Below are 25,398 nucleotides of genomic sequence, written 5' to 3'. Positions count from 1 at the left end.
TCACTTGTAATTTTAAAATCTTGCAATCATAAATGCATCCATTCATAATAAGCCTTTGGAAGGATGACTGATTTATGATAGTCATATCTTTCTTCCAAATCTTTCCAGAGAACTAATGGATCTTTAACTGTCAAATATTCAGGTTTCAGTCCTTCAAGAAGATGATGAAGAAGAAAAGAAAAATCATCGATTTATCGCGATTTATTGATATTCTTAATTTCCATATTTGATTATGTTTCCAAGACCCACAACATCTAGATATATTTCGATATCTAATATCAATGACAAATAATTCTTTTAGTGACTAATATATTTAGTTCTTCAGAACATAAAATATTAATTCTTTAATAAGTTAGAATACTAGATTTCAGAATACTTTATTTTTCAGGAACTCATGGTCAAAATTCTTTAGGAATCTATACCTTAGTTATTTATTTAATTAGTTCTTCATGAACTAAAATTAATATTAGCTTTCTAGGAACTAAGATTTATAATACAAGTTTTTCAGGAACTAAAATTTATAATGGAGTTCTTCAAGAACTAAATATAACACTAGTTCTTTAGGAACTAGAAATTAATTAACATTAATTAATAAATACATCTATACAATTTATAAAGTCATACAATGCACGGTCATGTTATAAAAAGGAATTTTATTAAAAACAAAACTATATTGATAATGAAAAGAAAAGAAAAAATCTCCGAAGATGCATACAAAATTAAAGTGCAACATAAAACAAGATACTATTGTTAATTTAGACAAAAGAATTAACAAGATCCTAGCCAAACTCAAGACATTAAATAAAAAAAAATGGTACTGCACATTCAAATTAAAAGTAATAAATAATTTTTTTTTTAAAAAAAATAGAACTAGAGATGGATCTTATAAATTCAAAATGAACATGTGTAATTTGTACCCAAAAATGTTGATATGAGAGAGAATTTTTTTTTCAGAATATGCATATAAAAATAATAAATCAAGATTTAAGCATTAATAGGGTGACTATAAGCCTATTATGCCAAAATAAAAAAAATGCAAGATATCATTAGAAATAAAAAAAAAAAAAACTTAAATATAGTACCATAAAAAGCAAAACAAATAATCTGTGTCTAAAGCAAGATTTAAAATCTTTTCAAAATATATATATAAATTATGTTATGTAAAAAAAATTATGGTATATAAAAAAATGAAAGTATCAAATTTACCTTGAGTTATTGGATCTTGTTTAAGCAATAGTACAGATAACGTGTTGTGGAATAAAGAATAAGAATAAGAATAAAAAGTATTGTAAAATAAAGATTAAGAATAAAATAAATAAAGAGAGAATGAAGAATAATTTTTTTATATCATTTTATTAATTGTAATATTTATTTATAAGTATAAAGAGTTATAAAGATTGAGTTCTATTTACATAAAGAAATTTATCTGTAGATATAATGATAGACATCTAATATAACTCAAACACTTAATATTATTATAATACTAAATGGTTAATGATAATATAATAGAAAATAAAGAAACATATTCAAACTAATGAAAAATGAATAGAAAAAAAGGACAAAAAGAAATTGATACATTAAAGAACAAAAAGAGATTAAAAAGTGAAATAATCACGTGCGGGTCTCAAATAAAAGAAAAGATGCGATAGTATAAGCACGTATTAAAAGACTCTAGTCCACAATGCTAATATAGAACCATTCTTGACTCCTAGCAAGAAATTTGACTTTGAGAAAGAAGGAGGCTTGCAATTAAAATATTATATTTATTTATTTGTAATGCTTACAACAAAAACTATATATTTTTTAATTCTCAATGTTGAAGTAGTAATTAAAATTATATTAAATTTTTAAGAAAAAATTTACATTAATGGTTGAATTTTTTTATTTATTTAATTTTTCTAATTAAAATTATATTTTTTTACAAAAAAGATTATATTAAAGGTTGAATTTTTGTATTTGTTTAATTTTTCTAATGATAATTTTAGTATCACGAATATCAATAGAAAAAATAAAGGATTAAAATTCTATTTTGTATCAAATTCAGTGTGATTTTTATTTATAAATTTTAACGTTTTTGTTGGCTATTTTTTTAAATAGATCTTAGGGATAATTTTATATATATATATAAAATATAAAATTGACCTTCTATATAATAATGAACTTTCACTGTCACGTATATTGATATATGATAAATTATAAGTCTATTAAACATAAAATGTAAGTTTATTGGTAGTACAATGTAGGTTCATAAAATTTATTGTTAAATATAGTTATAAGTAACACGATCATTATGTATTTCTTATAGGTTGTTTAAATATAGTGTTTAATTTTATTATTTTTGTAAATTTATCAAATAACATATGAATTTATTTAAGTATACGTGTATTGCACTATAAAATTATAAGCAACGTGGTTATTATGTATTTCTTATAGTTCATTAAATATAAAGTTTAGATTCATTGTTTTTTCATCAAATATAACAGTTTAGAGTTATTGTTTTTTAACTGTAAATTTATTAAATAACATATGAATCTGTTTAGGTGTACAACTGAGATTTAACTTTTGACACTCAGTTATTACTTGAAATTAAAATAGAGAGTTGAATGAATGAGTAAGTGTAAAGCCCAACTAATAGAATTGAGTTTGGATCTAATTAATATCAAAATAACTAAAATTAGTCATTTGGATGATTGGATTTTTAGCATTATAAGTTGTTTGTATTTCTTATTCTTTAGTAATATAGGATCTCTAATAAAAATGATAAAAATATCTACTAGTTTAACTAAGGTGTCGAGTATAATCTTTAAGCATGCAACTACGTTAAAACTCACACTTTACATTATTATAAATGATTGTTAAATTATATATATATATATATAAAGCAGAATGCATATTTAGACACATGAACTTTGATCATTTAGTTACTTTAACACTTTAATTTTTAGTTTAACCTAACAAACACTTTAACCTTATTCTATTATCTATTAAATACTTTTACTTTTCATTTTAACCTAACCGACACTCAGATTTTATTTAATGATAACATTAAAACACATGTGTATAATACACGTTAACATGTTGAATGAAGTTATATATCAAAAAGTATTTAAATATTATAAAAAATACAAATTGAAATATCTATTAAATTAAATTAAAAAGTAAAATATTAAAAGCACTAAATGGTCGAGATTCCGATATAGAAATATGTAATTAGCAAAAAAAAAAAAAAAAAAAAGAAAGAAAGATGCAAATCACTAATCTGACTCGTCTAAATCTAATAAACACTGGCTAATTAATTCAGTACCGTAAGAAGTGTACACTCATCCTAAACCAAAATAAAGAAAAAGGAAAGAAATGGGAGAAATCAGGAAAAATAAGATATATTTATATAGGCGAATGTCTCTCTAAGGAGGGCTGCAAGAGTTCAGAGGAGGCATGGTGCGGATATTGATATCAAGCGGGAATAAGCGATACTGAATATCAAGATCCTTAAATATTTTCACCATTTCTTCCAGTAAAAGAGATCTCCTGACGTATCTCTCCCCCATGTCCTGGTAATTTATTCTATGCCTCATCCACACTGCCACTCTCACCTTGTTCAAATCTTCCAGCTCCTTCATCACAATTACTGGACCCGGATACCAGTGCTCTTTCTTACCTTCAATGAAACTGCATCAACAAGCTCTCAGATGAGACTCTTGTCATGATCAGGTAATTGCAATAATAATATAAATCAAGTGTAACATCCAGTGACCGTCTGAAAATTATATTTGAAGTTCTTACTCCCGCGGCCTGACAATTCTTACCATAAAAATGTAATGGCAGTGTTAATGAGTAACGGAGATGGTTTAATAAGCTTACCTTGTTATTCTCTGCTTCATAATAGCAATTTTTTCTGCTGGAGTGGATACATGGATGAAGAACTCAACTGCATCACCCATATCAGGACTGCGGTAGAAGTTGCCAATAGGCTTTGTAGCAAGAACACTATTAGGGTAGACAATCTTCATATTGTCAGCTCTTAGGAATATGGTGGTTAGAATGTTCATCTCCTCAACTATCATCTGAGATTATTCATTGAAGGAAAAAGAAAAATCTTAGCAAGCTTGAAATCATAATGCCCATAGCTAATAATAGAAACAGTAAATAATGGGTGTTAATGAGTCTATCTATCACGAGCTTTACTCATTTTTGTATGTTTTTTCTATTTTCAAATTCGTAACAAATTGTCATATCATCTTTGCGAAAGCAATAACAGCTCAGCAAAAGGATACCTTTTTCTAACTATTTGCAAAGGTGATATGACAAACTATTACTAATTTAAAAGTAGGATTACAATTATTAAAATATATAAAAAGTTTAGAATAGATAGTCACTATACCTGTAAATCAAGTAAGATGTTAAGTACAATATTTAGAATTGATACAAATAGTTACTAAATTCTACATTTAATTTTGTTTCAGTCATAAATTTTAATTATTTAATTTTAATTGTATTTTGATTTATAAATAATAAATTGATATATAACACAAATAGATAATAAAAGAAGAACGATTAAGAAAAAAACATGACATGTTAATTTTTTATAAATAAATGTAATTAAATTGTAATCAAAATCAAATTTAAATAATTAAAATGAAATAATTTAAAATTTTATGATTAAAATAAAATTAAATATAAAATTTAATAATCATTAGTATTATTATTTGGAAAATATCTATACCTGTACTCCATCCACTTCACATCTATCACCCACGTCAAATGGGTGAATCAAGAACAAGAAGAGAATCGATTCGAACAATGTCTTCACAGTATTTCCAAAGATGAAGGAAGCAACAACAATCTGTGATCCTACGAAGACCACGAATTTGCTTGTAGCAATTCCAAGTATGAGTAGCCAGATGACGAATACGATAATGCTAACTACTACGTTTATCACTTGATGAAGCTTGTTCACTGCTGTCTTCGTATCATTCAATGTCAAAGCAAGTGCTCTCCTCTCTCTAAACGCATTGACCTAACAAAACCAATATTCATTGTTATATGATGATCACTCTCTGATTGTTGCATAAAGATACTTGTTTCGGGATTTTTATACTTTTATTGGAACACTGGAACTAGTTCTGAGAAGGGTCTAAGAATTCTTAAACAGGATATTTCTCATCTTGACAAGATGAATTAGTAAAAGCTAAAGCCATATTAGCCAAGAATCAGACAAACCAAAGATGCATGTCGAAACCATTATAGTGTGGATTGACGATAAAAATTTGGAGATTGATGATAATGTTACTTTGGAATACTGTGTCTATCAGACATTTATATAGCAGACAAAAAAGGGCAAGCGGAAAAGGGGGAAAGAGAAGAAGAAGAAGAAGAAGAAGAAGAAGAGCAGGCAAAGAAGATGTGAGCATGATTAAAATCATTGCAGCCGAGTTCTTACCACCCAGTTCTTTAAAGATGATTTACTTATCCTGCCGTGTTCAGATGCTCCTTCGAAGAAACTCATTGTTTTCAAAGCTTCATCATCTCGCATAAATCGCATCAAATCCTGCAAGTAGATGTACCTACCGAGTAGAACAGTTAATTAATAGTCTTTCAATAGTTTACTAGTTAACTTAAAATGAATGCTTAATGTATTTCAATTGAATAGGACTATTAGCACATAAACTCTAAATGTGAAGTAGAAGTTATTCGGGTAAATTGCTCCACTTGTATCAAACCTCTGGACCTTATATTCAATTGATATTACTATTTTAATTTCTTTTTTTCATTTGGTACTAATATCTCTATTTGATTTCAATTTAGAGTACTTACCAATTTTCTGGTCTATTCTATTTAATTTAACCATAAAAAAAAGAATATTTTTAATTGTTCATCATATTAGCAATACCGATTTACTAATAACTTATTTTACAAAACAATAAGATCGCCTATATGTGTAATTTGAAAAAAAATTTAAAGATGAACATATCATAATCCAACCCTATCATTACTTAACAGAAAGAATCAAAACTAATTGTGTCATTCAGTTTTTATATGCTTAAAATGGAACTAATAATCATGCAAAAGAAGATCCAAAAGGAGTTTAAAAAATGCTTTAATAAGATAGGATTAATTGCATACTTAACATACGTGACTCACTTTGATCCATGCCGAGCCACATTATGAAAAATTTTTCTTGCAGCAGCTTTAGCCTCGTATTCACTTCTGATCTCTGTTGCAGATTCGTCGTCAGCGCCGGCCCCCAGGATCTGCTCATCCAAAGTGGATAAAGAACCATATTTAACAATTTTCATCAGCCTCTTCATATTCCAAGCTGAAATATTCTTGGGGTTCAGTTTGTGCAAGTAATCAATTGTAACCCCATATTCAGTCTTTTTCTCTTCCTTTTTTGAAAGTTGCCTAGAATACTTGAAGCTTTTCCCCCTATAACTTTTATGTACCCCCCCACTCAAAACACCTCTTTCACTCTTTGCTGGTTGGAGGACAGCTGCCTTGAGTTCTGGAGGCATGTTAAGCCCAGCATTTTGCAACTTACGAATCTCAGCAGCAGTCTTCTCTACTTCATCCTCATTTCTTCGTATTTCAATCAATGGTGGACCTGATAACGTCTCAATTATATATTGGTTAAAGATTGACTCCTGAATCCTATCAAAGTATGTACTGACATGGAAAGATGAAGCAAGAACCTTAACCATTAAAGTTTTGAGCAACCACACAAAATTAGCCACCAAAAAGCACACCAAGATTTTAGTAACGTACTTAAGAAAGCTTCCTTTTGTTTCTCTCTCAACTTTCTCATCGAACAAGAAATGCCAGGCTAAAAGCACAAGGCCTAACCACCAGCAATTCTGCACTCCACTTCTTAATCCATACACAAAATACAAAACCCTTTTTCGCAAAAGAAAATTCCTTTCGATGAAGAACACTATTATACGAATACCCCAACCTGAAACCAATCTCCCACATATCAGAACCAGCAACAAAACCTCCCATTTCCACAATTTAAGCTCTAAAAAGCTCTCTTCCTTCAAAGCAGATATAGAAAGACTACACACCAATGCACCTACAATTGCAATTAAACTCACCCATTGAATTACAGTCATTGCACTTAAACCAGACCTCTTCTTATACTCTTCAGGCATATCGTCATCGTCTAATGGATCATCATCGTCGTCATCGCCCATAGCCCTGCCTAACAACCCAGATTTCAATGGCCCCGATTTTGTTGGCAATCTCCCTGAAATTCTCCCTCGTTCTTCAGGTGGTGGATCTAAAAGCCTTGATTTCGTTTTCAATCTTGATATTTTGCTGCTGGGCTGTACTCGAAAAGACGCACTCGATGTGCACCTCAACACCTCATCAGGACTAGATTGTTGATTATGACGATGAGTATCACTGAATAACATATCATCTTTGCCTTCTTGCAAATCCTTATACCGTCTCCTTATAGACTCTGATGAACCTTCAACGCCACCAGAAAGAGAAGGATCGAAAGAAACCCGAATTTCCTTAGAAAGATTGATGCTGCTGTCCAGTGGAGATTCAGGAAATGGCGGCAAGTTTCGATCATGTAATTCTCGTCTCAGCTCATCCATTTCCAATTCCATGTCTAGAGAAATCTCACCACCAGCAATTTTCTGTTTGTTCAGGAATTCACCGATGAGCACTGACGGTGGATCCTCGATTTCCTGATGCCCATGTTGCATGTAACTAACACTAGCCTCTCTTCGTGTTTTACTAATATTAGAGGCTGTACTACTTCTCTCGGAGCTGGAACTGCCAGCATCAACCTTGACAATGACCTCAGCCCGGTCAAAAGATCCGACATTTGATGGTTGTGGAGTTGCGTGGTGATCATGATTGTTCAATTGGTAATGATGACCAAGAATAGGCAACTCTTCCTGGCTGCTGGGGTGGCTTGATGCACTTCCATCAGCAGAGAGTTTCCTCGTGTGTTGTTGTTTATAGGAACTCTGACTTTTGAATGATTTCTTTAATGAAGGAAAATCCATTGATGATAAATTAAGCCTTCCTTTTCTTTCCTCAAACAAGAATTAATAAGAGGTCAGAGGAACCATAATGAAAGAAAGATGGGTGTTTGGGATCCGGGAAACCTTTTCTTTACAAGGGTTTCCCAGGAAATTGGAGATTAAGGTTGCTGAAGAAGGTGCAATTATATAGAATGCGATTTAAAAGAAACAATAAAAAGAAAGAAAACCAGAAAGAGAGAGTGGGTGTTATAAAATAAAAGGGACAAGTGTCATTGAAGAGGAAAGATAGGAGAGATAATTGCATGGTTAGGTTTGAAGAAGGTTAGTGTAAGAGCAGTCTCGGAGAGATTCACGTGAATTTTCATTAACTTCCTATTGTTTCTGCCATTGAAGAAACAAAAGAGACAACTTCCTCCATGCTTCCTAAATCACAATAATATCAGTATCCAACTTCAAAACTGGAACCCGTTTCATCAACTTTACGTTTACCTTATTAGTAAAACAATCTAATATATAGGAATAAGTCATATTTTGCCCTCCATTTTTCTTTTCGAATTCAGTCCTTCCTTTTTTATTTATTTTGTCACATTGTGTCTTTATATTTTTATTTTATGAAATTTAAACTATTGTTTAAGAGTATTTAGGAATGTGTATTACATTTGCTATTTTTATTTTATGAAATTTAAATTTTTTAACCGTATTTAAAAGTGTATATTACATGTACTGTTAATATATATGGAAACAATTTTTTAAATTTTATGTACTAAAGACCTATTTTGTTAAGCTTATTAATGCAATTGATAGTTGGTAGCTGATGACTAATAGCTAGTAGTTGGTAACTAGTAGCTGATAAATTAAACTGTTTGATAAATTTTATTAGCGATTACTATTAGTATTTTAAATGATCATTAAAAGTATAATTTATTTTTAAATATATTTTATTTTATTATACTAATAAAAATTAATAAAAAGAATTTATAATAATTAAATTGTTATAATTAATTTTATTATTCATTTTTACTAGCGGTAGTTAGAAATATTTTTGGTGTTTTAACTTTTATGAAATCTAAACTCTTTTCTAATGATGGTTAGGACTGTTTATACCTTCTATTAATAAAATATCTAAATTTCACAAAAATAAAAGTATAAATAAATGAAAATGTAAGGACTTAATTCGAAAAAAAATTAGAATTCAGGGAGCCAAAAATGTGTTATTCCCTGACATATAGGTAAGTCTATAATAATAATAATAATAATAATAATAATTTTTTATTTTTAATTTTTATCTTTTTAAGTTTTGTGAACCCCTTTAAACGAAAAATAGATAATTTGATATTTTTTCAAAAAGTAGATAATTTGATACTTTTTGAAAGATGGACTCGATAAAAATAGATTATAGAGAAATTAAAATAATTAATTTATTTACGGATTTAAAATTTTTTATAAATTGTATTTTTAAAATTTATTATTGAAAAAAGTACTAATTTGTTTGTAATTTTTTTTAATAATTTTCTACCTTCAATGTCAAACGATCCATAAATAACAAAACGGAAAAAAAAAAAAAAAAAAACTATAAACCTATGTTTTTGAATGCATAAGAGTAATCCTAAACGGGCGTTTATATATATTAACTAACCCGAATTGGTTGATTGAGAATGTTAAACATCGTAGGTGAATCTTGACACTTTGGAGTTGGATTACCAATTGGAATCAGCAACTGAAGAAGTTAGTTGGTGATGACCTCAGTTTAAACATATTTGTGAAAACCAATTCTAATCTTAAACTCACGGTTTTGTGGTTACTTTATTTTTAGAAAAAAAGTAATTATAATTTGTTTTAAAAGATCAATACAAAATTGTTAAATAATAAATGCATTTAAATATAAAACTATTTTAACTTTGATAATTTATAATTATAGGTTATCATCTAAAATGAAGAATAAAAATCCTATAAGAAAATAAATAATAAAATAATCAAGACAGTATTGAAAATGTATATACATCTAAAAATTACGAAAATTGTGTTTTAAATTATGAAAAATTAAAAAAGAGACTATTATTCTTTGGAAGATAGCAATTATTTTAGCTATTATGAAAAACATTATTATTTTTTATGAACATTGCTTATTTTCTCATAAATTATTTACGTATACAAAAGCAATTACATTTTTTGATATCAGAACTTTTTTTCATAATATAAAAAGGATTGTCATTTTTTCTAAGATAACAATTCATTTTGTTTACTCTTTGCTCATAAATTATTGACTTTTGCAAAAGTGATCATATTCTTACAATATTATAATTTTTCGTAAGTAATAAGGCTTACAAAAAAATAATTTATAAAAAAAATATAAAAATGATTATCATTTTCATAAGATTGTAATTATAAATTTTTTATTATTTTTTATAAATTTACCAATATTTTCAAAAATCATTACATTATGTAAAAACAATTACATTTTTGTAATATCATAAATTATCTCATAAATAATAAAAATTATAAAAAGTTATTTTAGTTTATAAATTTATTTAACCAGTTGCCGATCATTTTTAAATATGAGATTCTAACAAATAACATTGAATATCTTTAGAAATCAATGAACTTTAAAAGCTTTATTTTAAATAAAGTAATAATCTTAAATTTGTTAAATGGCCTCCAACAATTAAATAAATATCTTTAAATTCTTTTGCTATTCTCAAAATTTAAATGAAATTATTTACAAATAAAAACTGAAATAATTATTTCAAAGTTCTTACTATTATATAATTGTTTTTCCTTTTTATACAAAAAAAAATGAGTAAAAAAAAAGTTGATCCATCCTTTTTTAATGTGCTTAAAAATATTTAATAGAAAAGTCGAAAGCAAATCAAATGTTTATACTTGAAATCTAGTTCAATAGTATTTGCTTTTAAGAATAAAATGGTTCAAGTTTAGGTGTGTCTTTACCTTTATAATGAGTATCCAGAGAGATGACTATTATTTGATTTATAGTCAACAATCTGTTGGTCCACCCATGAATAAAAAATTTTAAAAAAATTAAACATTAAAGATAATGAGGTATTATTCTTTTGAAATCAAGTAATGAGGTGTTCAAGTCATTTCACATCTAAAAGGAATAATATATATTTTAGCCCCATGTATTTTTATTTTTTTTGGGACTAGGTCCTTGCATTTTTATTCACCCTTTTTTGATAGGGATTTTACCGATGCTGAAGGTAGCTTGTTGCTTACCAAGCCACCCACTTGAGGGGAAAACTCTCCCCGAGGATCACTCTTTTGCTTACCGCTAGACCTGTTCATGGGTCGGGCCTGACCGAGTTTGACTTTATTTTGAACAAGCCCGAGCCCGTCCAAGCCCGAGAATTTTTTAATATCTCTTAGCCCAAGCCTGAACCCGAATTTTTTTAAAAAAACCCTGCCCGGCCCAACCAATTGTTAAACCTGTAAATACGGTTCGGGTCGGGCTTGAGTTTAGTTTTATTTAAATATATTATTAATAACAATAAAATTATAGACAAAAATAATAGGTAGCTAAGTGGTATATAGTATTTAATTATAAGTTGAAGGTCACAAGTAAATCCCAAGTAAATCCCAATTCGGGTCGGACCGGGCCGGACTTGGATTTTTATGTAAATCCCAAGTCCAGCCCGAAAAGTTCGAGCTTTTTAAAAGTTCAATCTGAGCCGGGCTTGTACACAAAAATTATTGTCCAAACCCGGCCCGAAGAGTACGGGCCTGGGTATCTACTTACCGCGTACATTATAGTAAGGAATGAAAGAAATTGAAAGCAGGCTTTTTCCGAAAGCTACTCTTTCACCCTAGACTTCTTATTAGGCCAAATTGAATTCCCGAGTTCTAATTCTTCTCTCCTTCCTATAAGTAGGCAAACCTTCCCTTAAGTGAAGGAATTCAAGAAATAACCCCTCCTTTCCTAGAGGCCTAACATTAAGTCATTGTACTTTTATTTTATAAATTTGCTTTACTAAATTTTTATATTTTATTTTTATGAGATTGAGTCCCTATACTTTTATTTGCATAATATCATTATACCCTGTCATTTTATTTTATTGACATTTACCCCATGAAAATTATTATTTAAAAGAGCGATAAGACTTTATTATAATTTAGATTTAAATTATATTTTTATTTTAATAATTGACTATTAATTTAATTGGAATGATACCACTTGATATTATTTAAATTAAAATTATAATTTATTAGATTAAATCAGTTATATTAGTTAAAATATGGTGTTTTAACTAATAAAAATAAGAAATGAACTAATAGAGAGAAAGACATAAACTGATTATAAAAAAAATAATTGTAAAAACAATCCCAATTTTTAACAAATAAGAAAGAAAACTCAGACAAATTATATATATATATATATATTAATAAGAACTTATTAATTTCATAAATATTCAATTAGAACGTTAGTCAAATCACATATATTAATTCAATCCATACACGATAATGACCAAATAAAATATGTAATAGTCATGGAGTTTGAATATTTATCATTTAAAATTTTTCATTATTACATAACTAAAAACAAAAGTATATAATTTAGTCAAATTCCTAAATTATTGAACTAGCCTTCAAATTAATTTAAATAATTTTAATATGTTAACTAAAAATTCTTTAAAAATTATAATTAAAGACTTAATTGGTTAAAAAGTAAGATATAGACTTAATTGGTTAAATATAAGGATTTGATAGTATGATTAAAAAATACAGGAACCAAATAACATACACCCAATTAACCTCACAAAGTGCAAGAACTTAATGAAAAAAAATACAAGGGGCCAAATATAGATTATTCCTATCCAAAATATAAAAAAAATTAAAAAATTAAGACATTAAATTTGTAATTTTTTTCTAATATCCATTTTAATTAGTAAATTTCTTTTTTCTTCGAAAAAGTTACTTACTAAACTAACCATTCGATAGAAAATAAACTGTAACATTGTTTTATTTGGATATGTGCCACGGAGAAAAAGAATAGTGCCTGCAAGTATTCATTTAACGTTCACAAAAGAATTAAACTCTTTACCTCCTGTAAACCCAATGAACCACCAAGAATCTTAGGATAGAACGAGATCCTGTAGATATGGCTCCTATTAACCAAGCTTGCATACTGGGATTTAAAAAGAACCCGGAACTATTCTGAACTTACCCACAGCCAGCCAAATGTCATGTCGGAGTTCGACTACGAATTATTTGTACACACATCAGATTTTCTCATCAGCTCTATACTCTCTGCAATAGTTGATCCAGTAGTCCCAACAAAACCAAGCGAAGCACAAGCACAAACACTTTCCTCAACATATAGAAGTATGTCAGGCAATTTCTGATGAGAACAGTGCATCTTCATCTTGCTCACTCCATTAAGACTTATTGGCAAAGATCCAAGTCTCAAGCCATGCTCTGCGGTTGCGAGTTTCTTTGCTGTTTGAATCACCAAGTCGTCATCTTCTCTCAGGAAGTGCAACTTAAAATGTTTTGTGTCATCAGCCAAATCACCCAAGTAACTTCCAGTCCAATTACCTTGAGGAAGATCAGTCATTACAAAAATATGGATGGGTTGAGGGCCACTCTGCTTTAAAGTTTCTAACTTTTGTTTTAAGCCCAGAAAAGTAGTTTTCCAGTGGTTCTTAAACTGACCATCTAACAGTCTGAGCTGGGCGCAAAGAAAAGGAGCCTTTATGGTCTCTAAAGCAAACTTCCTCCCTGCATTTAACAATTCAGGCACAAACGGAAGAAATTGACTTTTCTTAATTAAAGATTGTATCCTTTGATCCCTCTGTGCTTCGTGGATATCAATATATAGCTCTGAACCCTTGTAAGGGGCAGTGAAAAGGCTTCCAAATGCCAAAACACTGGCTGATTCAGATTCTGAACCAGTTCCAAGTACCTTGTATACATCTTGGTGCCTCCTAATATAGGAAATGTTCTTCTTCTTCTTGAGTTGCTCATCAGGTTGGAAAGAATCTAATACTCCATCCTTTTCTCCATTCTTATAAGTCCATACTGTGGTTCTGCAATCTTCAACTACAGCATATAAACACTTGCCTATATTACCAGTAAACCCTGACAGTACAGACCCACACTGCCCAAGGCTATCAAATAGAGAGGACTCTGCATTCAAATTATTTGTGCAAATGAAATCCTTATTCACACCGCACCACAAGGATGCAAAAACCCTGAAATCTATAGCTCGAATGGAAGAAGGAACCAATGATGAAATATCAATGATGTCAACCATAGAGACGTACCTGCAAATGACAGAAATATAGGCAAATATGAGAAAGGCATAATATAGGGTATTCATTAAAAAGGGAAAACACATACACATTATTTACCAAATCAGAAAATCATATGCAAAACCCATTTAACATACTTTTAGTCCCTTGCCTAGCATTCCAGATTCTATGAAAACAAAACCTTTGCTTGAATAAATCCAACAAGGGTACATATCCTGGTCAAGCTGAATATTTGATTCTCATATGCAAAACCAGCACAAAATAAAGACTTTATCACTAAAGATTTCCATAGTTTTTCAATTTCCTTTACCCTTAGAATTTTTCTTGCCAGCTGAGAAAAAATGCCAAATAATGATAAAGATACACTGCTATAATTAGTCCAGTAAAAGCTCCACTAAATCCAGCATATAAATCAGAACTCTACAGTCAATTGACAAGATCATCAACACTATTACAATTAGAAGAAATTCAGAAAACCCCGAAATAAGAAATCAATAATCTTCTCCAACAAAGTTTATAAAAGAAATGCTATTATGTAGACGTACAAACATGTAAATCTGAATTGCCTTTAAAGAGAGAAAAGAGAGACAGCCCACCAACCTCCCAGTCTTAACAAGCTCAATCGCATGATTCCAAACGGAAATTCTAATATCTTTAGGCCCCAAAACCCTAAGTTTAGGGCAACTACCAAGAGCAACTGCATGATGGTCAAGAATTGGAGGCACAATTAAAGTTCTGTTCAAAATTCCTGCCATCAGTATAGCATTCTTGAATTCCGATAGCTGATTACTGAACCCACTGTGAGGTGCATACCACAGGAATTTCTCTCCTCCAGTTAGAGATTGGAATCTGCTGCATTGTGAGATCTGGGAATCTAGAGTATTCTGTAAAATAGGTTTGGAGGTTTTGGTATAGGAAGTGAAGAAGACAAGAAAAATGAAGAGAGTGAAGACAGAGATCAGTAAAAGAAAGAGTGGAGATCTGTAAGGAAGTGAAGTTTTTTTCTTGGTCCATGATTTGGTTGTGTTTTTGGAGAGGAGAAGGATGTTTTTCATGGCTTTGTCCCAAGTCCTGGAAAAGGAGAGGATGTTCCTTGTTTAAATTTTGAATCCATTATTCTACAAGTTGTGAAATAAAATAAAAAAAAAGTTACAAAAGATATCCAAGTAGTTGCAAGGCAACAAATATGAAAATGAACGACTTAATTATATAAGCAGGAAGAGACATCATCTTACAAAACGCCATAAACAAAGTAATTGATTAGCAAATGAACTAAGAAATAAGCATCATTTATTGTCCTTCAACAACCATTTCCATGGAAAATGTGCAACAGTATATGTGTTGTTTGCTATTACTCCATCATTATTATTCTAAACTTAAAACTTTGCTAATCCGCCTTCAGTTGATCTATTATACACTAATATACGCAATGGCATATTCCAATCTAGGATTTGTGATGATTGCTAAAGTAAATCATGAAGTTATTGGGAAATGGGACAGCATGTGCAATAGATTAAACCAGCATATTTCCAAGCAAATAAAACTAAAGGAGGACAGGCACGAGAAAGAGGTTTATTCCTAAGTGAGAAGCTTTTAAAAAATGAGAGCTTGTGTTTGCTTATGGACAAATCTGGATGTTCATTAATAAAGTTCAACTTTTAAAGAGAGATCATTTTAAGGAGTGAATGGCTTCAAGAGACAATTTCTTTTGTCCCAATCCGCCTCAGGAGTCGGACTAGCTCTAGGGACGGGATAGTTTAAGCTTCTGAGACCCGTAGCAAGCCTAAACTAACTTAATTTGAACCCATTAAATTATGCCCTGTTTTCTATATACATACACAAGAATGTACAACCTCCATCCAATTTGGCAGTGACTTAAGTTACTAGAGTTATCCTTCTAAGCATATCATTGATTTATTTCTAAAAGGGAACATCATGTTTCCTTCAAGACTTAGCGCATAACATTCCCAGTTTTTGTCTCACCTCTTTTTATTTATTTATTTTCCTTTGCGCATGCCAGCCCAAGTTGCCCCAATAAAATAATTCAAGACATGTTACAACAGATAAACTGTTAATTTCATTAGTAAAATATTTGCATGAACGTTTACATCATTGCCAAATTAAACACCTATTATAGACACAAGAATAAACCAAAGGCATTATGTGCCCTCCATGGCTAAGCGACCATTTACAACAAAAGGCCTAAGAGTATTTTAAAAATGACCAATATCAAAAGTAGACCTACCAATTATATTGGCAAATGTTCAACTGCAGTACCGTATTTATATGAGCACAAACATAAATATATAGTTCATAAGCGCCTTCAGATAATGGATCACCATCTACAAAATCCTACAACTTCTAACACATAACCCTAAGATCAAAAACCAAGCCAACAAACTCACGACGCAATAATAGCACCACATACTTCCCAGTTTTAGAGTCTTTGGGGTGAGATTATACTTGGTGAATATTCAATACCTCTTATCAATTTTATTAAAATATACACATTCATGGTTTTGTTTCAAGCATATAGCACATATCATTCATAGCTAGCTATGTCATGAAAGTTTTCCATGCCATATGTTAACAAATAAAACATAAGAAAACATTATAACCATATGATAACGCATTTATAATGAACGTATATTTTATGTATGCATCAAGATGGCAGTGACACATTTTAAAAAAATAAATTTAGCCAATATCAATTACTCACAGCTTGCTATATCCACGTGTTCAATTATTTCCCGATCAGTTGCCCCTCCTTGATTTTGGATACTATCTAAAATATTACCAAGATATAGAATTAAAATCCAAATATTGCTACACCAAAATCCTAATTTATACCTAACTAGTGCTACCTAAAACTTATAGCCTAAACTCAAATCAAAACAACCTATTCTACTCTTAATCCTTTATTACCTTAATCTGTACTTATGCATGACATGAATATCATCTAAAAACATACACACATATTCGCACAGCAAACTTTAGACAAGAACAAAACAAATGCAACATGCACATGGAGCAAAAATAGTTTTCTCATAACATTTAGGTCGTGCCTTTTCAACATTTCCACCCAATAGTTTCCATGTCATTAATCCTTTTATATCTTCCATTAATTAGTAATAATTTTCATACATAACAGACCTAGTAACAAGATATTTGCATCAATATTCTCAGCCAAAAGCACAAAAAGAAAGTAAAAACATAACTCATAAAATAGATTTCAATACAAGTCTATTTACCCAATTAATTAACTCATTCAAAGAGAGTGTAAGAGTCAGCATTTCCTTGATAATATCCCCAACTCAATCATTATACATAAAATCTGCCATTCCTAACTTTTCTCAAATACAATTCAATCTAACCATTAGATAACAAAATTCTTCACTCAACCCGAAAAAGAAAAAGAAAAGACTATTCAAATTAAAACCTGAAGTTGTAGGGTATTAAGCCTATACTTTTAATTCAAAAGTACCTTCATTAATAACCTATCACTAATGCATTTCAGGTCATAGCCAAATGACACTTAGCAAGCGTCAAAAGTATTAAAACTGCACCTCCAAAATTGATATTTCCATTTCATGAAAACAGGCTGTTTGTAGACAAATTAGTGAAGAATTTACTTCAAGTTTTGTCATCCTCTTTCTACTATTATCATGCTAACATACACCTCTTCATCCCACAATCTCAACCAATTAACTAGTTTTAACAGTAGACAAAAAAGGTTCGTGAAAACGGGCCTTAATCAAGCAAATTTAAAAAGTTCTGCTCTACACTTCTACTAAAACAAAAATTGCACTCTCAACCAATGCATGCACAAAGAATAATATTCCCAGTTGTAAATACAGTACATTAAATTTTTTCAAGCTCCAATATGTAACAATTAGTTAAATTCAAAGATAAGAGCAGCCAAAAGAATTTAAAATAATTCAATTTGATTCAGAATTGTTTTAAAACTAATAATAAATGAATAATTAGAGCCTGTGTCCTAAAAAAAGGACACATTAATTGTTCATGAACTGCAAGTGCTACCTGAAAATAGCATCACTATTGAAGGTAATTTACTAGTGTTCCAGGAAAAGGACTGACAACAAGGTCAGATGAAGAAGACAACAAAAAAATAATTATCTTGTCAATCCACAATGATTATTAACAAGGGAAATTTTAGCATATGCTATTCGTTGAAGAGAAAATTAGCAGATTATATTCAATGCTCAGATAAGTGAACTGAATCCTAATCTCAATTCAAAGATTTAGACATGAGTTGACACAAGCTCAAGTATACGAGTACCATAGGTGTAGTAGTTAAACACATTAGAATAGATATACTTTAAAAAACATATCAGAGTTATTAGCTACATATTCTGCAGGGTTCTATGCTGTTTCCCTCAGCCCAAGTTAGTTATAGATAAAAACAGAAAAGTTGATACGGCATCACATTCAAGAATTGACTCAATCTACCTAGAAGTTATCAATTAGTAGATAGTATGCTAATAGCCCAAACTGTGAGCTCTTAATACAAGTGTATACAGAGAAGTGACATGAGGATCATCTCAGGATAAATAACTGACTAGTTCACATGAGCTAACAAATCAATTCAGCTCAGCCAATAACCAAATTCCAGAAAAACATTAACTGAAGCCTCTTAAGCGTTTCAACAAATTTAACAAGCATAACAGATTAAACCACTTCCTTGCTCTTATTCATACTACCAGATTGTATATTGAAATAGAAAGGGCAAGGGTGCAAAGTAAATTTGAGACTTTCCGCTTGACTGACCCATTTTTGAAGAAAAACTAAAGCAACAATATGTTTTTATCTTGGGGAAAGCCTAACCCTATATGGTGGTGTTATTAGGGATAAAGAGGGGAAAATAAAAGAAGGAAATGAACAGTACCAGAACAAATCTAGAGATGCTACCAAAGTCCATCTGGGGACAGAATCCTGACTGGTTGATCCTCAAATCTTCAACAATTGTACGCCCATCAGCTGCTTTGGAAACAAAAGACAACCACTATAAAACAAAATTAAACTAAACACTTTGCACGGATCAATTGTTGGCACCAATAAAAGGTAATTAGAGATGAAAAGTGTTGTGATAATAAAATGATTTCACAACGAAAAATGTTATAAGAACATATATACAAACAATCAAATGACCCTAATTTGTTACATTATAATAACAGCTAGTCAGGGTAATACAGAATTAAACAATGATAGTATTCTCAAATAGTAGTCATCAGATTAATTGCTATGCTATAGTAAGCATAATTAAGCTTTAAAGAAAAGACGAAAAGAAAAAAGAAAAGAAACTTAATGGAAGTAAATTAAATGAGAAACATGCCTCTAAATCAAATAAACAAAAACCCTAAATAAAGAAACAAAAATCAGAACTTCAATTGATAAAAGAAGGATAAATTGGGTACAGGGATTCTTCACCTGTTTATCCTTTCCTTAAAGAGTCATCACTCGTTACTAAGTGATGGCTTCTTCTTTCTTACAAATCGCATAAGTACTGATCTGTTGCAATGCAGAAGAGGTGTAGGCAGTGCTGATTTTTAGTTTCAAATTCGTTGTGAAAATGTTAAATAATTGCCGATATAGACTGTAAAATAGGATACAGTTTAATGTTTTATATTTGGTGCATTAAAAAACTATTCAATTTTAAAATTATTTCTTTATTAACTTAATAAATAAATTTAAAATAACATAGGATCGCTATTATTTAAGTAAATTATATATAAGTTTGAAACTAATAAATTATTAAATGAAATAGATAATTTATTATAAGAACATAAGTTAAATATTTGAGAAAAAATGTTTATTAAGAAAAATTTGCGCTTTAAAAATAATTTTATAATTGTAATAGCATTATATATTTTATAATTTTAATTTAATTCGTATTATGCCTAAAATTGAATGATTTTATTTACACTTAATAAATCAAATATTTTAAATTTATGACTAATTATATGCCTAAAATAATGAAGATTAAGAAATAATATTTAGTCAATAAATAAAAAATATTTATCAAAATTTAATCATCCAATTAAGAACGAAGCTAATTTATTTACACTTAATAAATCTAATATTTTAAATTTATGACTAATTATATGTCTAAAATAATGAACATTAAGAAATAATATTTAGTTAATAAATAAAAATTATTTATCAAAATTTAATCATTCAATTGAGAACGAAACTAATAAGAAAATTTACAATAATTATATAAATATATTTAAATTTCTAGCCTTGAGATGTTCAACTTTAAAATTTTTGAAAATCCTTTCAATTTTAAACAACGGCAATAAAGCAATTCAAATATAGAATAGAAGAAATAACAAATGTAAATAACAATAAAAAATTAAGCAAAATAAAGAATAATAACAAATCAAATTTTTTTTTTTAAAAAGCAAGAAATTCAAGGAAACAACAAATAAAATGCAACAAAAGCGACAAATTTAATGAAATAAAAAGAAATTAACAAAGAGATTGATGAAAATAAGATACAATACCAACAATTACAGAAATAATTAAAGAAATTAGAGAAAAAAGTAAAATGACATACCAAAATGGAGTATTTAACAAAGTTAAGAGAAGAAACTTACTTGATTTGCCGGAAAAACACTTGAAAATTGAAGGAAAAGAAGGAGAGGATATCGGCCTATACGCGCAAAGAGAGAGGAGACCGAAAATTTTGCTACCTGTGATATGGCGCGGCTCAACACGCCCGTGTTCCAGGGCATGCCGGTCCCATAGCACGTGTTAATCACAGAAAACGTGCTGAAGTCCATTTTTTCTATCAACACGGTTTGGGTGCCCAGAATACGACCGTGTTACTTGACAAGGTCGTGTTCACAGCCCGTATCACTCTCGGAAAACGTGTTGAAGTCCGATTTTAGCTCAACACGGTTTGGTTGCCCACAACACGCCCGTGTTGATAAGCACGAGTGTGCTCATGGGGCGTGCTGAACTGCCCAGACCGTGCTGAAGCCCAGAGTTCATTTCCAGCACTTTTTCATGCATAATTTCTTGTAATTTTCAATAGTCAAACATCTAAGTTTCCTTCCACATACCTCAGAACATTCTAATGGCATATAAAAACTCAAAAAATAAATGAAAATGAAGACTAAACTAGAAAGAATGTTCCAAAATCAATGATCAAAATATTAAAAAAACATAAAATAAAAGTTGAGGTCCCTCCCAAAAGCACTTCTTTTTTTTCCGAGTCATTTAGCTGGACCCATAATGCTTGAGCTACTCTTGTTGATGCAATACAAAGTTGACTCGCTCCAATGAATTACCATAGTAATGCTTCAACATATACTCATTGACCTTGAAGTTTCAATTCTCTAGATGGTGCAACTCCACTGTGCCATATGCGAAAACTTGCTGGACGGTGAACGGTCCTGACCAACGACTCTATAGCTTCCTAGGAAAGAGTTGGAGTCGTGAGTTATACAATAATACAATATCCCCAACTTGGAATTCCTTGGTGCTTCTTAGCCTCTTGTCATGGCACTTCTTGGTTTCCTCCTTGTAGATTAAGGAGTTGCCATATGCTTGGTTACGCCACTCATCCAACTCGTTAAGCTGCCACTGTCTATGTTTACTTGCATCAACAACATCAAAATTGCAAGTTTTTAAAGCCCATAATGCTTTATGCTCAAGTTTAACAAGCAAATGGCATATTTTGCCATAAACTGGCCTATATGGTGTAAAAGCAGTTGAAGTACGATAGGCCATCCTAAATGCCCACAAGGCATCATCTAGCTTCTTCGTCCAATCCTTCCTACTCACTTCTATAGTTTTCTCTAAAAAATTTGTTTCAAACCCTTATTAGTCACCTCCACTTACCCACTGGTTTGTGGGTGATAGGGTGTAGAAAACCTGTGTGATACACCATAGCATTTAGGCACCTTTTCTAACTGGGCATTACAAAAATGAATCCACTTATCACTAATAAGAGCCCTAGGTGTTCCAAACCTAGCAAACAGTCTTTTGAGGAATCTTCTAACTACCCTAGCATCAACAGTGGAAAAAGCTTGCACTTCTGGCCACTTAGAAAAGTACTCAACGACAACCAAGATGTATTTATTATCATAGGAAGTCGGAAAGGGTCCCATGAAGTCGATGCCCTAAATATCAAAAATCTCAACAGCTTGAATGCTCGTTTGGGACATCTCATCACAAGCAGAGATGTTACCTGATTTTTGGCATGCATCACAAACCTAAACAAATGCTCTAGCATCCCTAAAGATCGTCAGCCAATAGAATCCAGAGTTTAGCACCTTCCTAGCTGTGTGATTTGCAGCTTGATGACCTCCCGTTGGTCCTTCATGGAAATGCCTCAAAATCTGGAGGATCTCCTCTCCATGTACACATCGTTGAATAACCTAATCTGCACAAACTTTGAACAAGAAAGGGTCCTCCCAAATGTAGTATTTCAATTCAGAAAAGAATTTCTTCTTTTGCTGAAATGCCATACCCTTCGGAAGGACTTTAGTAACCAAATAGTTTACAAAATCAGAAAACTAAGGGATATCTGAATTAACCTGAACTGAGCATAAGAACTCATCTGAAAAATTTTCATCAATTGCCCTCTCAACAAGTGCCTCCAAAGTCGGGTTTTCTAGCCTAGAAAGGTGGTCTGCTACCAAGTTCTGAACACCTTTCTTATCCTTGATCTCAATATCGAACTCTTGCAATAACAAAATCCAACAAATGAGTCTAAGCTTTGCATCATTCTTACTGACACAAGTACCTGAGTACGGAATGGTCCGTTTAGACCATAGTCTTTGATAGCACCAAACAAGATTTGAACTTGTTAAATGCAAAAAACAAATAGCTAAAAGCTCCTTTTTAGTGGTGTAGTACTCCTGGGGATCAGTCAATGTCTTGCTAGCATAGTAGATTGGTTGGAACTTCTTATCTCTCCTCTGTCCTAAAACAGCTCTAATTGCAAAATCACTAGCATCGCACATAAGCTCAAATGGTAGCTCCCAATTAGGTGAAACTATAATTGGGGCTATGGTTAGTTTCTCCTTTAACAACTTAAAAGCCTGCAAACAATCATCAGAAAATACAAAAAGTACATCCTTTACAAGAAATTGAGTTAAAGGTCTAGCAATCTTAGAAAAGTCCTTAATAAATCTCCTATAGAAACCTGCATGACCTAAAAATCTCCTAACAGCTTTAATTGAACTAGATGGGGGTAATTTAGCAATAGTATCCACCTTGGTCCTATCGACCTCCATCCCCTCATGCGAAATTTTATATCCCAGTACTATACCTTTCCTGACTATAAAATGACACATTTTCCAATTAAGGACTAGATTAATCCAGACAACGCTCAAACATGCGTTCTAGATTATGCAAACAATGAGTGAAGGAGTTACCAAATACAAAAAAATCATCTATAAAGACTTTCATGGACTCCTCAATCATGTTGTAGAAGATCGCCATCATACACCTTTAAAAAGTCATAGGTGCATTGCACAATCCGAATGGCATCCTCTTGTAGCAAATGTACCATACGGGCAAGTAAAAGTTGTCTTCTTTTGGTCCTCAAGTGCAATAGGAATCTGAAAGTAACTTGAAAAACTATCTAGAAAACAATAAAACATATGCCCAAACAACCTTTTCAACATTTGGTCAATAAAAGGAAGGGGAAAATGGTCCTTTCGAATGGCATCATTTAGCCTGCTGTAATCTATACACACTCAAAAGCTCGTTACCATTATTGTCGGTATAAGCTCGTCCTCTCATTTTTAACCACAGCCATGCCTCCCCTCTTAGGAACCACCTGCACAGGACTAACCCAGAAACTATCAGATATAGCTTAAATCAAACTTGCATCAAGAAGTTTAATTACCTCCTTTTTAACCACTTCCTTCATGTTCGGGTTTAGTCTGCATTGTGGTTGCACCATTGGCTTGTAACTATCCTCCATAAGGATCTTCTGCGAGCAGTAGCTAGGACTAATCCCAGGAATGTCAGCAATCTTCCAAGCAAACGCCTTCTAGTACTTTCTAAGAAAGGCCAAAGTCATCTCCCTCTCCGCAGGTGTCAAGTTCGCTGCTAGAATGACAGGCAACTTGTTATCCTCATCTAGATATGCATAGTTAATATGCTTTGGGAGCTCTTTCAACTCAAGAACTGGTGTTTCCTTAAGTGATGGCTTCAATTTCTATATACCTACCCTGTTAATCTCAACAAACTTGTCAATATTCTTGCTTGATTCATTAGCTAACAAAATTGCAAGCTGCTCCAACACACATTCATTGGATAGCTCATGCTCATCCTCTGCTTGTAATGCAACTTGTAAAGGATCATCAAGCAATATCTCATGCAATTGTGTATCAATAACATCATCAAGTAAATCAACAAAAAACATAGTATCATCATGATCTAAGGACTGTCTCATAGAACTATTCAAATCAAAAGTAATAGTTTCATCCCCTACCCTAACTTCAAGCTTTCCATCATAAATATATATAATAGCCCTAAATGTTGCAAGGAAAGGTCGACCTAGAATTAAAGGTACATTACTTTCACCATCCATGTCCATAATCACAAAGTCAATGGAAAATATAAATTTTTCAATCTTAACAAGTACATTCTCTACAATACCCCTAGGATACTTAACAATTCTATCAGCTAACTGTATGCTCATCCTAGTGGGTTTAGTCTCCCCCAGCCTCAATTTGGTAAACAAACTGCCCGACATTAAATTAATACTAGCTTTTAAGTCAGCTAAAGCATTGCTAATTATCAAATCACCAATCACACAAGGGACAGTAAAATTGCCCGAGCACTTCTCATTTAGGGTCACGATCTCCAAGTCCTCTAACTTTCTCTTGTTGCTAAAGATCTCCTTTAAGAACTTTGTATACTTGGGCATTTGTGAAATAGCTTCAACAAAAGGTAAGTTGATTTGCAGTTGTTTAAACAAGTCTAGAAACTTACCGAATTGCTAATAGACTTTCTCCTGCTTCAACCTGGCAGGATATGGGATCAGAGGTTGGTATTCCCTCAAAGGACTCTTCTTCTTACCCTCTACCTTCTCCGGTTCCATCACTTTGCTATCTCCATATTTTTTATTTGAATCTACCTGCACAACATCATCATCA

General features: G+C 31.2%; 3 protein-coding genes across 9 annotated transcripts; all 3 read right to left on the bottom strand.

Moving 5' to 3' along the window:
• Positions 1-3,369: 3,369 nt before the first annotated feature.
• LOC8272352 (mechanosensitive ion channel protein 6) lies at positions 3,370-8,399 on the bottom strand. Its single transcript, XM_048377670.1, has 5 exons — positions 6,142-8,399; positions 5,441-5,564; positions 4,724-5,017; positions 3,862-4,064; positions 3,370-3,669 (listed from the first exon to the last, which is right to left on the bottom strand). Exons 1-5 carry the CDS (start codon positions 8,013-8,015, stop codon positions 3,405-3,407), a joined length of 2,760 nt encoding a protein of 919 aa, XP_048233627.1. The 5' UTR covers positions 8,016-8,399; the 3' UTR covers positions 3,370-3,404.
• Positions 8,400-12,943: 4,544 nt separating this feature from the next.
• LOC8272351 (O-fucosyltransferase 30) lies at positions 12,944-19,870 on the bottom strand. Of its 7 annotated transcripts, none has more exons than XM_015720588.3 (5): positions 19,706-19,870; positions 19,164-19,280; positions 16,977-17,042; positions 14,858-15,375; positions 12,944-14,269 (listed from the first exon to the last, which is right to left on the bottom strand). In XM_015720588.3, the coding sequence occupies exons 4-5, from the start codon at positions 15,310-15,312 to the stop codon at positions 13,204-13,206; spliced, it is 1,521 nt and encodes a 506-aa protein (XP_015576074.1). In that variant the 5' UTR covers positions 15,313-15,375; positions 16,977-17,042; positions 19,164-19,280; positions 19,706-19,870; the 3' UTR covers positions 12,944-13,203. The 7 variants fall into 7 exon arrangements, with proteins under 7 accessions (XP_015576074.1, XP_015576076.1, XP_048234206.1 ...); XM_015720590.3 differs by having other exon boundaries at positions 14,858-15,328; XM_048378249.1 differs by having other exon boundaries at positions 19,164-19,255.
• A 4,089-nt stretch (positions 19,871-23,959) lies between these two features.
• Positions 23,960-25,169, bottom strand: LOC125370898. The gene is made up of 3 exons (XM_048378327.1): positions 24,464-25,169; positions 24,295-24,376; positions 23,960-24,071 (listed from the first exon to the last, which is right to left on the bottom strand). Exons 1-3 carry the CDS (start codon positions 25,167-25,169, stop codon positions 23,960-23,962), a joined length of 900 nt encoding a protein of 299 aa, XP_048234284.1.
• Positions 25,170-25,398: the final 229 nt, after the last annotated feature.

The sequence above is a fragment of the Ricinus communis genome, chromosome 8, assembly GCF_019578655.1.
Source record: "Ricinus communis isolate WT05 ecotype wild-type chromosome 8, ASM1957865v1, whole genome shotgun sequence".
Lineage (NCBI taxonomy): Eukaryota > Viridiplantae > Streptophyta > Magnoliopsida > Malpighiales > Euphorbiaceae > Ricinus > Ricinus communis.
This window is presented reverse-complemented; position numbering and strand designations above follow the sequence as displayed.

Bases quoted from the DNA above. Each gene is read 5' to 3' on its own strand.
- LOC8272351 (XM_015720588.3), bottom strand. From the start codon at position 15,312: ATGAAAAACATCCTTCTCCTCTCCAAAAACACAACCAAATCATGGACC. The intron at 14,270-14,857 runs GTTGGTGGGCTG...TGTCATTTGCAG, and splicing joins GAGCTTGTTAAGACTGGGAG to GTACGTCTCTATGGTTGACA.
- LOC8272352 (XM_048377670.1), bottom strand. From the start codon at position 8,015: ATGGATTTTCCTTCATTAAAGAAATCATTCAAAAGTCAGAGTTCCTAT. The intron at 4,065-4,723 runs GTATAGATATTT...GAATAATCTCAG, and splicing joins GTGAAGTGGATGGAGTACAG to ATGATAGTTGAGGAGATGAA. The intron at 3,670-3,861 runs GTAAGCTTATTA...TTGTTGATGCAG, and splicing joins ATGAAGCAGAGAATAACAAG to TTTCATTGAAGGTAAGAAAG.
- LOC125370898 (XM_048378327.1), bottom strand. From the start codon at position 25,169: ATGCCCAAGTATACAAAGTTCTTAAAGGAGATCTTTAGCAACAAGAGA. The intron at 24,377-24,463 runs GTATATAGAAAT...ATGCATATCTAG, and splicing joins TGTTGAGATTAACAGGGTAG to ATGAGGATAACAAGTTGCCT. The intron at 24,072-24,294 runs GTACTAGAAGGC...AGTCCTGTGCAG, and splicing joins ACTTTGGCCTTTCTTAGAAA to GTGGTTCCTAAGAGGGGAGG.